This window comes from Acomys russatus, chromosome 17 (genome assembly GCF_903995435.1).
Source record: "Acomys russatus chromosome 17, mAcoRus1.1, whole genome shotgun sequence".
Lineage (NCBI taxonomy): Eukaryota > Metazoa > Chordata > Mammalia > Rodentia > Muridae > Acomys > Acomys russatus.
Window position 1 is genome coordinate 9,887,530 of NC_067153.1, and position 15,547 is coordinate 9,903,076.

General features: G+C 37.6%; 1 protein-coding gene across 1 annotated transcript in view; it reads right to left on the reverse strand.

Annotated features, from left to right (window-relative positions):
* Positions 1–1,323: 1,323 nt before the first annotated feature.
* Positions 1,324–15,547, reverse strand: part of Eif3e (eukaryotic translation initiation factor 3 subunit E) — a 29,064-nt gene continuing 14,840 nt past the window's right edge. Inside the window, exons 7-13 of the mRNA XM_051159540.1 lie at positions 15,069–15,193; positions 11,740–11,866; positions 11,020–11,121; positions 9,596–9,705; positions 3,127–3,229; positions 2,402–2,536; positions 1,324–1,510 (exon numbers count right to left, since the gene is read on the reverse strand). Coding sequence (XP_051015497.1) covers positions 1,472–1,510; positions 2,402–2,536; positions 3,127–3,229; positions 9,596–9,705; positions 11,020–11,121; positions 11,740–11,866; positions 15,069–15,193 — 741 coding nt within the window. The 3' untranslated portion in view covers positions 1,324–1,471. The remainder of the gene's footprint in view (positions 1,511–2,401; positions 2,537–3,126; positions 3,230–9,595; positions 9,706–11,019; positions 11,122–11,739; positions 11,867–15,068; positions 15,194–15,547) is intronic.

The following is a 15,547-nucleotide window of genomic DNA, read 5'->3' on the forward strand; positions in this document are numbered from 1 at the left end:
CAAAATGCAACCTCTGTGAGAAAGACTGTTTGGCCTCACAAGAGTCAGGACCCACAGGATGAGAACCACTGATAGAAAAGACACAACTGATGCAACTGTTCTCTGCTCTACATCATAGCATACACAAGACTACTGCTTTGTCACCAACATATGAATACTAAGGGCACTTCCACATTTCTAGGCTCGCCTAAAGTGTTCCAATGTTAGATTCCTTTTCCTGAGGGTTGTTTTGAGCCCAGCAGATATTTAATGGTAACTCTATCTGTTCCTTGAACTTTTGCTAACCCACTTAGGACACATCTGATAAGTGCTTTACTTGCTAGGCTGAGTAATTATAGAGAGATATTTGTTATTAATGTGTCTTGCTTGAGCTATAGATCAAAACTTGACACCTTAGTAGTATATGCAATTCTCCTTAACTTTCAAATGAACTATGGGTTTATTACTGATCAGAACTTTTGATAAAGGGATTGGCTATTATATAAGGATCACTTTTCTAGAAAGTTCTCCATAAACATTAACAATTCTGTGCTACAAATATCCTTATACATGTCTGTATACAGTCAGCATTTTCATAGTAATGAATTAGAAGAATCAGCACTTGGCTTGCTCTTTATTTCAGCACCTCTGGACAACAATTTAGGAATACCAATATCCCAAGACAAGAGCCAGAAACCTCAATTCTGTCACTTGTTTATTTTCAGAACTAAAATTTTATAAGATTCTACCTATACTCCTACTTAATCTCTGTAACTAGAGAGACTGAGCAAAACTTTTAAAAAGCTTTACTTGTAATACTACCAAACTGGAAAATACCCAAATCACTATATAATGTGGTAAATAAACAAGGAATACTAGTTAGTAATAAAAGAATACACTACTGACCTATATGACAATTTGTTCATTATATGTTATATTCATTTTTTGGTTTGAGTATTTTTAATCTATACACTTACAGGTATAAACCTAATCAACAGGACAAGTTAATTCAAATTCCATTTTTGTAAAATTCTCCGAGATAGAGACTATGTTAGTGGTTGCCAGGTGCTAGAACTACTGAGATTATGTATGTCCACAGAGTGTGATGTTGATAGTTCTGTACCACAACCACAAGTTACACAAACCTACATATATTTAAAGAAGAATCATTTTAAATATTGTGCCCATGTCAATACCCTGGTTTGTGTTGCCCTACAGTACCAAGGATACTGGGTTTACACATGGACCTCTCTGTACTGCATTAGCAACTTCCTGGGAATATATAACTGTTTAAAAATAAAATTAATAAAACACACTTGCATACACAAGAAAATTCAAGCAAGATAAAAAATGAATCACAGCCAATTTTATTCAAATTCTCCAAAATTTATAATAAACATGTTAAATGCTTCTAAAAATGTTTGTCACTCTTTATACATAATGGTTATTGTGCCTTTCATTGATTCTTTTTTCTTCTTCTCTTTATGTTCCTTTAATAGAAGCCAGAATCTTGGGTTGCCCAGTTGGGAGCCTAAAATACATGCAGAGAGAAATCATCAAGATGCAATGAAATCTGAAAGCGCTAACAGAAAAGGGAGTGGTAGAAGCATCTTCTCACTCGTGACTTTCGGATGGTGATAAAGTGTAACAATACCCAGTCACCAACCTGGGGACAACAATCAACAAAGTCACTCTGAACGCAGAGGAAAAAAGCAGACAGGAAGAAAACCATCACATAAAACACTTTCCAGGCTCAGCTCTACTAGACTTGCTTGGAATATGCAGTGTAATTCAATCTAATTTCACCTATTCTTCGAGTCTCAGCTCAATGCAGGTACTAACAACGCCCCACCCTCAGTCATAGCAGCCAGGGTTTAAGGGGAATTAAAGATGGCTTGGAAGTTACAAAGTCACTCAAGTTCTTTGCACATCAAAAATGAGGGACCTCTACTAAAAGGGGGAGGGGATATTTTGGGGCAGCTAATTATGAACATCAAATAAAAGATAAAATTAAAATTTATGTAAGATCAGCACAAAAAGCAGTAGTTTTTTAACAGAACAATTTCTTTAGGTTTAGAAAGAAAACACACATTTCAAGCACATGTAATTTATCATCTATCAGAATCAAAATGATGTGCTGAGCGCCCTGGGGAAGTAAAATAATGAAGTCACAAAAGAAGAATAAAAGAATAAACAGTTATAATTGGGAACATAATTTTTAGTCTGTTCACTTGACTAACAAGCATAAGACATGTAAGACAAAATTAGTTTCAGCTTAGCAGTTTCTTGAACACTATGTTTGCAAACTTAAACAGAAACACAAAATTAGAGCTACCCATACTGACTCTGCTCTCAAAGTTCATGTAACAGTTGTTGCATTACTACTAAATCCCAGACAGAATGGAAAATGTTTGGTTTTTACCTCTGATCTACTGTTCTGATTAAGTTTCTTTTCGATATTCATGGCCAGCATTTGGCTTCTAAACGAAAGACTTTTTGTCTTTTCAATCACTTGTTGATAGGGTGAGACTGCATTGTTACCCATTACCACGTGACCCTAAAATGAAAGAGAAATTATTCCAGTAAAGTCAGTGATTGGAGTGTCTTAGTAAATCATGAGCACAACGCAAACCACACGCCTGTTGCACACCTATCACTGTATTGAGATGATAATATTTATCCATCAAGAAAGCACAGGATGTCGCTGCTGCCGTCAAACAAGTGCTACCCAACTATTTTTTTGGTGGGTATAGAGTGCCAGGAATGGGGCCTGACACAAAATAAGAATCTTGTTAAACTTACAGCCCTAGTCTGGGTCTTGCTTTTCCATTTTGAGACAGTATTCTGTTAATTGGCCTAGGATTCTGCCTCAGAGCCCAAAGTAGGGGAGATTACAGGCCTACGCCACTGGGCTCAGCCCAACGAAGTTTCATATACAAGAAGTGTGTTGTACACGCCCATAAGCCAGCACACAAGGCAATTAGCCAGCCTGGTCTATACAGTGAGTTCCAAGGCAGCCAGAGTCTCACAGTGAGACACTGTCTCAAAAACGTTTATAGAATAAAATGTCTAATTAAAAATTGCCAGAATTATAAGAGCAGTCAGCAACTGCTATACAGCACGTACCACGCCTAATAGAATACTCACTAGTTTAGAGTCAATCTTGGCATCCAGCCTCGCATTTCTAATTAAGTTCACAATCCATCTTTCAGCTTCTTCTGGAGTCATATTCAGCTTATCTGCTAACATACTAATGAGAGACATAGAAGCTGAGTGCTTTGTGCGTGGTGACTGACTCATACTTTGCATACACTTCAAACACTTCCGGATTGTGTTCTCTTCCATGCGTGCCCCTTAGCTACAGCCACCATCCTCTTCTCTCCATCAAGACACTCTTCCCCAGCAGCCATACTAAATGTTCTACAAACACTCCCAACTCTGGGCTCTTTGCACAGGGTGTCCCTCTACCAGCCCTTTGCCTTACTTAGCTACCTGTCTCTTACATGGTTCTCAAATGTTAAAGGAACCCAATAAATCTTTCAATGATGATATGTGTTTTTATAACCAACCTATTCTTAGTTGCTTTGCTTTGTTGACCTCAGGGCTCCAGGGCAACTGTACATGGTAAAGCAAAGAACATGCACCTTTGAGGTGTATACTATGTACAACATGTCCAGAAAGGAGTGTCATGCAGACCACAATGGAGGAAACCAATACTTACTTGTCTGATTCCTACTCTAGCCATAAAGCTGACGCAGACTCCATTACTACTTTCCAGTTATTATCCAAATAATCTGTATTTGAGCCCTTAATCTTTTTTACATAGTTGTTTAGCCCTAAAACCCTATAATCAGTTTATTTCCCAGCTCTTTTCAAATCTTAAAAAAAAAAAAAAAAGCATAAACATTCAAACTTAATTACCTAGTCACGGCTTCTTCTAGCTTAGCTACAATCTAAGTTTTCAGCTTCCCATTACTCTCTCTCGTGAGTTCTCTATGACAGCCTGACTCTTTCATTGAAATATGGACTGGCTTTGATGCTGATGACAAAGACCAACTCGCAGAGTAACTAAGCTGAGAAGTTAGGGGTAGGTGATCACCTAATCTCCAAACACATCAACTACAATATCAACAAGTAGAAGATCTATGAGAAATCCAGCAGGGCTTACCAATGCTAGAATGATTCCAGCCTAGAAAACATACACACACACACACACACACACACACACACACACACACACACACACACATTCTCTCTCTCTCTCCTCTCTCTAGATGATAAATGTAAAAATATTTTAAAAGAATGTCTATACTAATACATGCAAAATACTAAAGATACAAAGAAAGAAACAAAATGAAAAACATACAGACTAGTCAAAGCTTAAAAGATAAGCTTGGCTTAGGCCACCCTAGAAAATGCTATAAAATGAAATCAAAGTGCAGAATTTCTGAGGAAAAAAGATCCAAGTCAGTCCCAATCTAAAAGAAACAAATTCTAATACTAAAAATCCTAACTGTCTGGAAGCATTTCAAAGTAGACTTGAATGTTTTCTTCATGTATCTTGAAGTTGGCTATTTTACCTGTTACACAAAAAGGTACCAAGTGTGTTAAGATGAGCAGAGGCCTCAACCTCAAACAGAAGCAGGCACTCCATCCACAGTCTCGTTGCTCTAACTAAGCTTGTTCATGCTTCCAGAGCACAGCAGATCCTTCTTTGTGTTTCTGTGACGCCATCAATGCCGGTGGCCCCACTTACAAACATTAGATATGTATCTTGCACTAGGGACTTAATTGGGTTTTTAATGATTGCACACTGATTATCTATCAAATCACCAATGGCAGGCCTTGAGAATGGTCTCTCTTCCCTCTTCTGTAAACCCTAGCCATCATTCTGCCATCTTCGCACAGATTTGCAGCCCAGCATTTCACATGTGATATTAATAGCTACCAAATTTTACTTGAAAAATACAACTTATTTTGGAGTTGTTGACTAAAGGGTTACAATATGGGAACCTGTGTTGTGGTTTTCACTGAAGACTGCAGCCAATGCAGCCAAAGAAAAGGCTTGTCTAGCTGTAACAGGATGCTATGAGAAACAACTAAAGAAGCCTGCTAAGGAGAAACTGTGGTTAACTGTGGCAGTAGGTGGACAGAGAAAGCTCAAAAACACTAAATGCTAAACATGACAACTGAAATACATAACCTTATATTAAAACTAACACAGAAATGTGATAATGGTCTTTGCAACTACTATCTGTTAAAAACTATTTCTCTCTACTCCCCAACATATGATTTTAAATATAAATGTTTATGTGGTGATAAGAACTTAAAGGAAAATGTTTTTTTTTTTTTGTTTTTTTTTTTTGTTTTTCAAGACTGGGTTTCTCTGTGTAGCCTTAGCTGACCTACACTCACTTTGTAGTCCAGGCTGGCCTTGAACTCACAGCGATCCACTAGCCTCTGCCTCCCAAGTGCTAGGATTAAAGGTGTGCGGCACCACCGCCAAGCTTTTTTTTTTTTTTCTTTTTTTTCTTTTTTTGGAAAATGTTAAGATCTAATTTTACTTAATAAATGAAGTAGACCAACTTCAGAGTATTAAAAATATAAGAATAGTGGGAAATAAGCAAATTAATTCCCCAAGGATATCACAGTAGTGTGATCCAACCTGTGTGTCATTTGCATTCAAATTATTACTCCAATCTTTGATTTATCTCCTGTTAAAAGCTAGTCTAAGAATTATACTACATTTACATTTCAGACACAGATATCTAGTAAATAGTAAGCTATACTAAATTAAACCCCAGCATACCATCTTTCCATACTTATTTTTTCTTGTAGGATTTTGTAGTATCATACAAATCCACATACAATCTCAATATGCATTATATAAAGACCTAACCATCATATGTGCTTAGTGACAAGTATCAACTTATTTAAGAAGCAATGAGACTCATCAAGTTATTGTATTCAGGAACTGAAATATTTATCTTTTAGAAGGAAAAAGAAGCCAGAGACATCTCCCCGCCACCCACAAAAGAAAGAGAATGAACATCTACTAATTAGAGGTCACAAAGGCCAGCACGGACAAGGGAAAGGAATGAGACTGTGTGGCACAATAAATACTTAAAGACAGTCTAAGTTCAGGCACAGTGAGTTTAGGACTGTCTGACACTTCCCTCTGAATTACTTCTCTGGCCTTCCCAATATAAAGCATATGTTCACTCCATATTGTATTTGCAAATACCTAACGAGGTAGTTTAATGAGAATGGCCACCATAGGTGCATATGCTTGAATCCTGGGTTTTTAGTGCATTGACTCTTCAGGAAGGATTAGGAGGTGTGGCCTTGTTGGAGAAGGGGTGTTACTAAGGGTGGGCTTTGAGGTTTCAAAAGCACCCCAGCAGGGCCAGTCAATCTAGGGCTCTCTGCCTCTGCCTCATGCCTGTAGAAAAGATGTCTGCCCGTTGCCCTGCTCCCTCCCTATCACGATGGCCATGTACTCATTCTCTGAAAGCCCCAACTAAATGCTTTCTTTTATAAACTGTCCTGGCCATGGTGTCTCTTCACAGCAAAGGAAAGTAAAACTAAGACACTAGTCATACTTTTTAAATCTGAATGTATCTGTGCACTTAGTACCTGCTTCTTCCTCCCCACTTTAGGCTCAGTGAGGACAGTCACTCCTTGGTCCTTGGTGTCCGGCTAGCATTGGCAATACTTCTTTCTTTGAAAAGCTATATTGTTGGTTATATTTTGATTCAAAAGGTTTGGGTAAAGCCAGAAAAACCAATTCTATGTAAGCTGCTGTATAACTTCTCACAGTGACTTCACTATACAGCAGAGTTTGAAAACTAGACCAGATCATCTCTTTTCTCCCTGTGTATTGTTTAAAGATGAACTTTGTTCTGTTGATCACTTGAATGGATTCTAAATCATTAGAGTCTGAAGGAAATCTGTTGCCTTTGTAAAATCTCAATATAAATATCTCACATTACTTTCAGCTGCTGTAATTCTAATCCAGTAAAACAGCTCTTAAAACATAAAAAGGCTTACTATATTCAATACACTAAAAAAATGTTACTGGTCTATCACTTCATTATGCTAAAGAGATAAAATGGATAAAAAATTAAGTGATGGGGCGTGACTGTTTCAATTCTGGCTGCGCTCTGGGATAACCAACCCTCAAGGTACAGCATAGAAGCCCTGCTACACATCACAACTGTGTGTGTCAAACAAAACTAGAGATTTTGGGATTCAGAGTTAAAAGCTGACAAAGATTTCATGTTTACTCTTCAGCTCATGTGATATTATAAACAACCAATTTAGATGAAGTTTATATCTAAGAATATAAACTGTTCACAACAAAACAGTTACCAGTGAGGACCAGTTCAATGCAAAGAGGCTTACCATCCTAAGCCTGGTAACCCAGAGCTACCTACGCCGCCGCTGGGTGACACCAAACCTCAAGCTTTCCATCTGAGTAACAAGACAGTGGACTACGTCAGTATTTCTACTAGTGTCAGGGTTCCAAAAAAATGTAATAAAAAATGTAAGATCAATAGCATGAAAAGGGCCTGATTTAATCTATTTGAGTGCATACACAACTATACATATAAATAAGACTGCATGTGACAGTGGGCCAAATCGTTCGCATGTAGGTCAGCACACATATGTACACTAAAACATTTGAAAACACTGGTTCTAGAACTTAAAATGTCATGTTTCAAGTGTCCCAGGCTAAATAATGATACAAAACAAGTCCATTATCACCACAGAATGCTCTATGTTTTTTCTAGACTTATTCTACTGAAAAGACTTAAAATACGTTTTTCTACAGAGTACAGTACTGGATTAGAAGTTTTTTCTAAGAATTCTTGAAGCTCAAAACTTCTAACATCTGAAAACATTTATGGCCATTAACAACCTGAATATGTCTGATCTCATCTACTATTATCAGTGTATTCCTTAAAGGGGGGGGGGGGGGCGCTTGTATTTTTTTAATCTTCTAAAGCAGGCAAAGAAAAGTCTGAACAGTCTCAAGTAAGTACAATGCAAGAATAGGAGAGCCCAGGGCTTTGGAACACCTCTAGAAATTTAGTTTAAGATGCTTTACAGACAGCCTAGCGGAAAACAGAAGAGACCCAAGAAAAAGTAAAATTACATAATATAAATTAGAGAGCTTTCTACATAAGTCAACAGTCAGGTGCTTGCCTAGCAATTACAAGGCCTAGGTTTGGATCCCAGGTAGCAGAAAAAAGCAAGCTAACCAACACTGACAACAGCATAAACATTCACCGAGGTACTTCTGGTCTATTACCTGCACCAAACTACACATTTTACCAGAGTAGACATGATAAATGTTTAGGTTATTTTACTAACAAACACAGTAAACTCAATTCTAAAAATTTAATAATGAACCTAAGTACCAGCGTATAGAGGTGAAGAGCTAGAATTAGCACAGACGTCTTACCCACGGTACTGTACAAGTGAAATGCAAAGAAGCCTTATGACTTAAAATGTTCAGAATACATTTATTTACTAACACAGATTTGCGCTGTCAATAAAACACAGGAGCAACTAATGAAGTTCAGGTCAAACACACAGGCAAACAAAACACATCAATCTCAAACACACAAGCAACCATAACCTAGGAGGAAATTGAGAAAACTACAAAAAGAAAACCAAACACTAAAGAGTCCTTTCTCACAGAAAAGCCCTAATTACAAAGAGTCAAGACCAGGTAGAACTGTCAATGAGTCTCACATGTGATGTGTCTGCTTTTATACCACACAATCAGTTGCATATAAAGAATAGGGAAAAAAAATCAATTTTGAAAACCATGCCTGCAAACTACAACTAATTCCCCTAAGGAAAGTCCAGTGATCACACTACACTGCTAACCCTGGACAAGCAATTCAAGGACAACTCACTAAAATTAGGCAAGCATGGATGGGTCTCCTACTAAAACCAAACGGCATTATGGAAGATAACTTGGTCTATACACAATTCCTCAGAGGCAAAGATTAAAAGTACCAAGTTTTATGTCTTATATTTGACTTAAAGGACACTAATAATTTTTGAAATCCTAATGGATCAAATTAGTTTCTAATAGATCATGTACATTTCACAATTTTCCCAATATTTTCTCACACAACAGACAAACTTCCAACTAAAATTTACCACAGTATTTCCATGTTTCAACATTTTAGTATGTCACAGGAGTTTACTATGAGAATTGAAATATATAATTAAAGAAATTTAATTAACAAAAATTATTACCAAATGTAGTGGCCTTTCAACACAATTTCTACTTTGTTAAGGGCTAACTCATTTGGCCTCCTGTTAAAAACATACTGCCTAACCCTTCATAACAGTTCAACTTTTTATTCTTTAAAACAGTAACTAAAAGTAAGTTTAACATCTTCAACTTGTGACTTAGAGAAACTATATTCTGCCACTCAAAAACTTTTTACAAATCAGCAAATTATTTCTTTTTTTTCTAAAAGCAAAGAGAAATAAAAACGGAATTAACCAAAATCCCATTATACATAACATTATAATAAATGGCAGTTTCCAGAGACTAAAGTAGAAAACACATCTCCAATCTGAGTGCTCTTACTTAATGCTGATACACTGGTGGATGCGACAGAAAGTCTCAAATATGAAGAGACGGGCATTCTCAATGAAGTCCTCAAGACATGCCACCAAGAAGAAGTCATTCACAAGCACCTAGATACACAAAAATTAATCATGCTGACAACTGTTTTTAAAAAAACGACTCATTTTTGTATACTTGATTGCTTTACTCACTATAATTTCACTATCTAAAACATCCTACAGCATAGGCATTTCTAGAATATTGATCATGTTCAAACCCTTAAGAATTTAAACAAGTAGTTAATGAAGGAAGAAAACCTCAAAAAGCCTCAGCCTCTCCTTGTTTTACTGATGATTTGAAACAGCAGAGCAACTTCCTGACACATTTTGTTTTTTACAACATGCTCTGCTAGTAAGTAGCTTACTTAAAGAATGGGCCGAATACATGAACATTTTGCAACATAAGACAAATAGACAACAATGCAAGGAACAGCTCCTATTTCAAAGACAATAGTAATAAAAAGCTTATTTCAATGGCAGCATATAAGTAATGTGTAATGTGCACAAGGTTGTAAAAACACAAGCTACCATCCTAGATTTGTTTTCTATTTTGACTAATATTCAAAAAATATCACAATGTTTACATTTTTCCCTTAGAGTAACAAGATCTTAATTAAATTGACTATTTTGTTCCAAAATCTTGTTTTGAAAGATGAACCCAGCTGAGGCTGGTGCAGCACATCCACAATTCCAGCATAAGGCACCAGGATGCCTAAGGTCAGCATAAGATAAACAGCAAACTGTGTACTTAGCCCTCACCCAACCCCAAAACAAGCTGTGAATATGAGCAAATAAATAAGCAAATAGATGTGGCAGAGCCCTCAAGATGGCTCAGGGGGTAATGCACATGGCATGCAAGCCTGACACCTGAGTTAGAGTTCTGGAACCAATTTAACAGGGAAACAACAAAATAGACTCCACAAAGCTGTCCTGTGACTTCCTCGCGCATGCAACATGCACGAAAAAAGAACCTTCTTTAAAACACAAACTAAACACACAAGAGAGAAAACAGCAGCAGAGTGTGGCTGTGCAGGCCTTTAACAGCAGCACTGGGAGCAGGGGTGGGCGGTGTGGGGGTGGATCTGTGAGTCCACTGACAGTTTAGCCTGCATGTCCAATTCCAGACTTGCTCTAAAAGAATCACAGTTGAGATTTCCATGTATATATGAACCACATTAGAAAAGTATAGAATTAAGGAGACTCAGATGCATTAAAAACAGCTCATGTTTTAATTTTCCTAACCAAAAGGAAACAAACGCCAATTAAATGACTTCATTCTACTAATAATCTGCCACTTAGGTTATTTTTTCTTATTCAATTACTTCAATACTTTATCACACCTCAAAATTTAAGAGCGTAAATTGCTTAGTAAAAATTCATACTTACTGATTCACATTCCCTCAGCTTTTTCTGAGCACCATCAAAATCAAAGTTAACATATAAGCACTCAACAAATTCTGTGATTGGGTCTTTGTATGTGTAAGACTCCTGCAAAATGAAGTCACATGCCAATCAGATCTTGCTGAGCACTGGTTAGCAGTGTCTATAAGTATCCCAACTCATAGTGAGTAATCCAAGGTCATCTTCTCCAAGCATCTTCTCTGACCCTTTCCTCAAATAATGCATCAAGCTTGCCAATGTCCAAATTAGAGTCTAAACTCTCGCCTTTGAATTACTCCAGAAGTTTTCGATTACATTTTTCAATGAACTTTTCCTGCTAGGAAGACACACCTCGCTATAACACTCACTTTCTTGTACTCACATTCTTAGATTAAATCCGATTTCTTTAGCACTACCCCTATCAGAAGCTCAATATAAATGACACAGCATTAGCTCTGGCCCACCTAAAGGGCTGTTACTACGAGGTTCCATTTTAAAAGGTCACCATCATCGGGTGACAACTCCACAATCATCAAGCAGCTGCAGCAGAAAGCATAATCACTCATACCACTTCCATCATAAAGATACCTAAGAATTTACAGAATAAACGCTCAGGGCTCGTCTCTCTAACTTCATGTATAGCTCCCTCCAATTTTCAACCAAGCCTGCAGTCTTATTTTAGAAAAGATTGCACCTGAGATTTTGGTGCTTGAAGTTTAGTTTTACCTGTTGGATGACTTTCACTAGATCTTTCAGCACCTGCCGGCGTTTCCGCACATCTTTGTTTGTTATGACAGCAGTGGTCAAATAGCGGAGAATATGTGGACACATTGTCTGGATTGCATTAAGGTACCTAAGGTAAAAATACAACACTTAACATTCACTAAACTCCCACAATTTCCCATATATATAATTCAGTGTGAATTAAAGAAAATATGTAACTGACATTGTTTAGCCTAAGACTGCAAGCATTTAGGAACTTTATTTAAATAACCTGTAAAATCAGCAGAATCAATGACAAGACTCTAAACGGGGATAGCATTACTATTGCCAATTAAGAGTGGGCTGGAAGCTCTTTAGATGCACTTATTAGTTTGTTCAGGACTTGAAACAGCTATGACTTTCATTCTCCCACTGGAACAATGGAATGAAACGTTGCAATGCGCAAACTACTTTTCATAGTCAGAAAACTGGACATTTACATGAATCAAATAATTTTGCTGATGTAAACATGGAAACAGTGAGGACACTATTACAGTATTATGTGCCCTGGATTAAATCAGTGGCACTGGCAATCATGAAAAATGGGATTAGAAGGTCTTAAAATTATTCACCAAGTCATGCTACTATTTTGACAGTGGACAATCCTCATCACATTTCTCCTAATTACTTCCCCTTATATTACTCTAACATGTAATAACTGACCCCTCCCCAGCAGGCAGTGTGTGTGTGTGTGTGTGTGTGTGTGTGTGTGTGTGTGTGTGTGTGTGTCTGTATGTATGTATGTACACACTTTTGAGAAATGGTATGTGTGTTTTGTGTACATATATAGTTTTTTTCTTTTCTTTCTTTTTTTTTTCTTTTTTTCTTTCTTTTCTTTACCAAGTTCTAAACTACTATCCCAGTTCCCATCAATAAAACTGACTCACAGGCAGAGGTGGCGCCTGCACGCTAAGGGAGACAGAGGCAGATCTATCTCTGAGTTCTAGGCTAGCTTGGTCTACAGAGCAAGTTCTAGGATGGCCAGGGCTACACAAAGAGAAACATTGTCTCAAAACAAAACAAAAAGTAGCTGGGCAGGCAGCTACCAGGGGAGGCAGAAACTTTTTTTTTTTTCTTTTTTGGTAATGCCAGGGTTCAAATCCAGGGGACTCACAAAAGCTATGCGAGGATGTAGCTCTACCACTAAGCTACATCTCCAGCTACTTACTTATTTATTTATTTGGTTTTTCGAGACAGGGTTTCTCTGCATAGCCTTGGCTGTCCTGGACTCGCTTTGCAGACCAGGCTGGCCTCGCCCAGCTAGATCCCCAATTCTTATATCCAGTTTCTAAGGAACATTTTTTCATGCAGATACTCTTAATTAAATACTGTCATCCATTGGCGAGCATATGGGAGTACTTTATTGCTTGCATAATTTAGTTAAATTGTCTTGATATTACTTCTTAGCATGCGCCTACATTACACCATCACTTCTAATGTAACTTAAATGAACTTTTAGAAAACTGGGACTTGCGATGAGGTCTGTAACACTCAAGAACTGAGCTGAGTTAAACTGCACTGTCACAAATTCATGCAGCAAGGAAGGTCTGCTTCTTGTTTTAGCTTTTGGCAGATGGAAAATGTACAAAGCTACAAGTTGTGATTCATACCACGTTGTCATTTAAATGACTTTGCTGAAGCATAAATTTTACATGAAAGCACTGTTTTACTTTGAATATTAGACTACAGAAGTGACTCTTCAGGTCCTGCAGTGTGTGATGACATTAGCCCAAGGGCAGCTGTAACTCAGAAAACATGAACCTTGCCCTGAGCAGGTCCCTAGTGCCCTCACCTGAGCAACTATTCTATAGTTTCAAACAAGTTCATTTGTTCTAGTTGTGTGTCTTTGACGGCCGAAATAAAAATCAAGTGAATCCCTGCTGGGAAATGGCCTTTACTTGGCTAACAAAATAATCAAACAGAAACTTTGTTGAAACCTCATTTTAATTAGTCTTTGTGAGAAAATTCTGTGGTGTAATATTTTAAATTTCCTAACTTTCTCCCAGCTGCGTTCCAGGCAGTTGAGAACACTGTTTCAGTGCTTACAGTCTGGTAATGGGGACATGTACATTAACAAACCCATACTGTCAATTCAGTGCCACACATTTTAATCAATTGAATAAAAACAAAACAAAACAAAACAAAACAAAACTTCCTACTGGGCATTAAAAGCACAATAGGGTTCATTTCTCTATTTGTTGAGACACAAATATGTATACATGTGATGTTCATGCGCGCGCATGCGCACGCGCGCACACACACACACACACACACACACACACACACACACACACACCCTAATATCTGTAAGAGTCAAAGGTAAAAATCTGTTTAGTGTGGTAGGATGGATCTGTGATTGAAGAAGAGTGTCAAGTTTTAGGCATAACTGAGGTATACAGGAAACCTCAGTAACAGTGACAATTTTTTAAGTCAATAAAAAATACAGTTACTTCTGGTCAACAACAGAATGGTGTAGTTCACAAATCTACAAAGCAATGTGTGCATTTCTTATCAGTCAAGCTGACCAGGGCCAGCTGTACAAAAAGGACTCTTCCACGATATAGCCACCTTACTCCTCCCTCCTTTCCTTTCCAATGCCTTAGCGAAGATCTGTATTCCTAGCACTTAAATTGATAGTCACTCATCAATACTAACAAGGTATTGACTCCGAAATGTCATTATGTGTCAAGTTCTATATATGCCAACATCCCTTATAAAGTTATAAAGTACTGTTTGCATACACTCCCGTATAATTTAAATAATCTCTAATTAATGTAACCTAATAATATATGTTGAAGTTACTGCTGTATTATTTATAATAGCTACAAAAACACAATGTCTCTACATATTCAGTAAAAACAGAATTTTTCTCTCACTTGGTTACAAATGTGTAACCCAAGAAACGGAGGACCAGCTACATGCTAGAGACCCACGGACCCGGTGACAATGGAGGACCAGCTACATGCTAGAGACCCACGGACCCGGGTGACAGTGCAAACTGACGTAATCCTTTAGAGTGAGCCCGGAGTCTACATGATATCTATATTTTTGATTCAGAAATCATTCTTCAAGAAGAATTCTAAAGGGCCTAGAATACAGTTATCAAATAATTTACTTAATAGTTACATATGAGCTTTCCAATTAACTAAGATACACATGCACGCATGCGTGCACACACACACACACACACACACACACCAAGCCCCCCCAAAAAATGGCAGGTAACAAATTGAAACACTAAAGGAGGACATTTTAAATAACCAAAAACTAAAATTTAAAGTGATATAACTTACTGTGGTTGGTAAAGGAAGAGATCAATAATATTATCTCGGCCTTTTGGATGGTTGAAAAAAACAAACAGAGACCAATGGATGAGCCACGTTCGCTGCTGAAGAGACTGGAGTGGAGAACTCACAGACTGAAGGATTAAGAAATGTACAGAGGAAATATTAGTCTGTGAAAAACAGACGTGCAAACAAGCACACCGATCTCAGGCGTGTAACTAGAAGTCGGCCCTACTCTAAGGCTGTACTACAATGAAGGCTTGACCCCATCTTTTTTCCATGATCTTTGATGTTTCAAGCTATTCCGCTGTTATAATCACTTCAGAAGACATTTTAAAAACAAGGACAGAAGAAAATAATCCTTAATTACTGGGTGGGAAGATACCATTAAGTGTGGGTGAAACTGTCATCTTCCGCAACAACTTTCTAGAGGGGGCCACTGACAAGGCCATGTCATCTTCACTGGCACGGCAGCTGCAGAAGGGAAG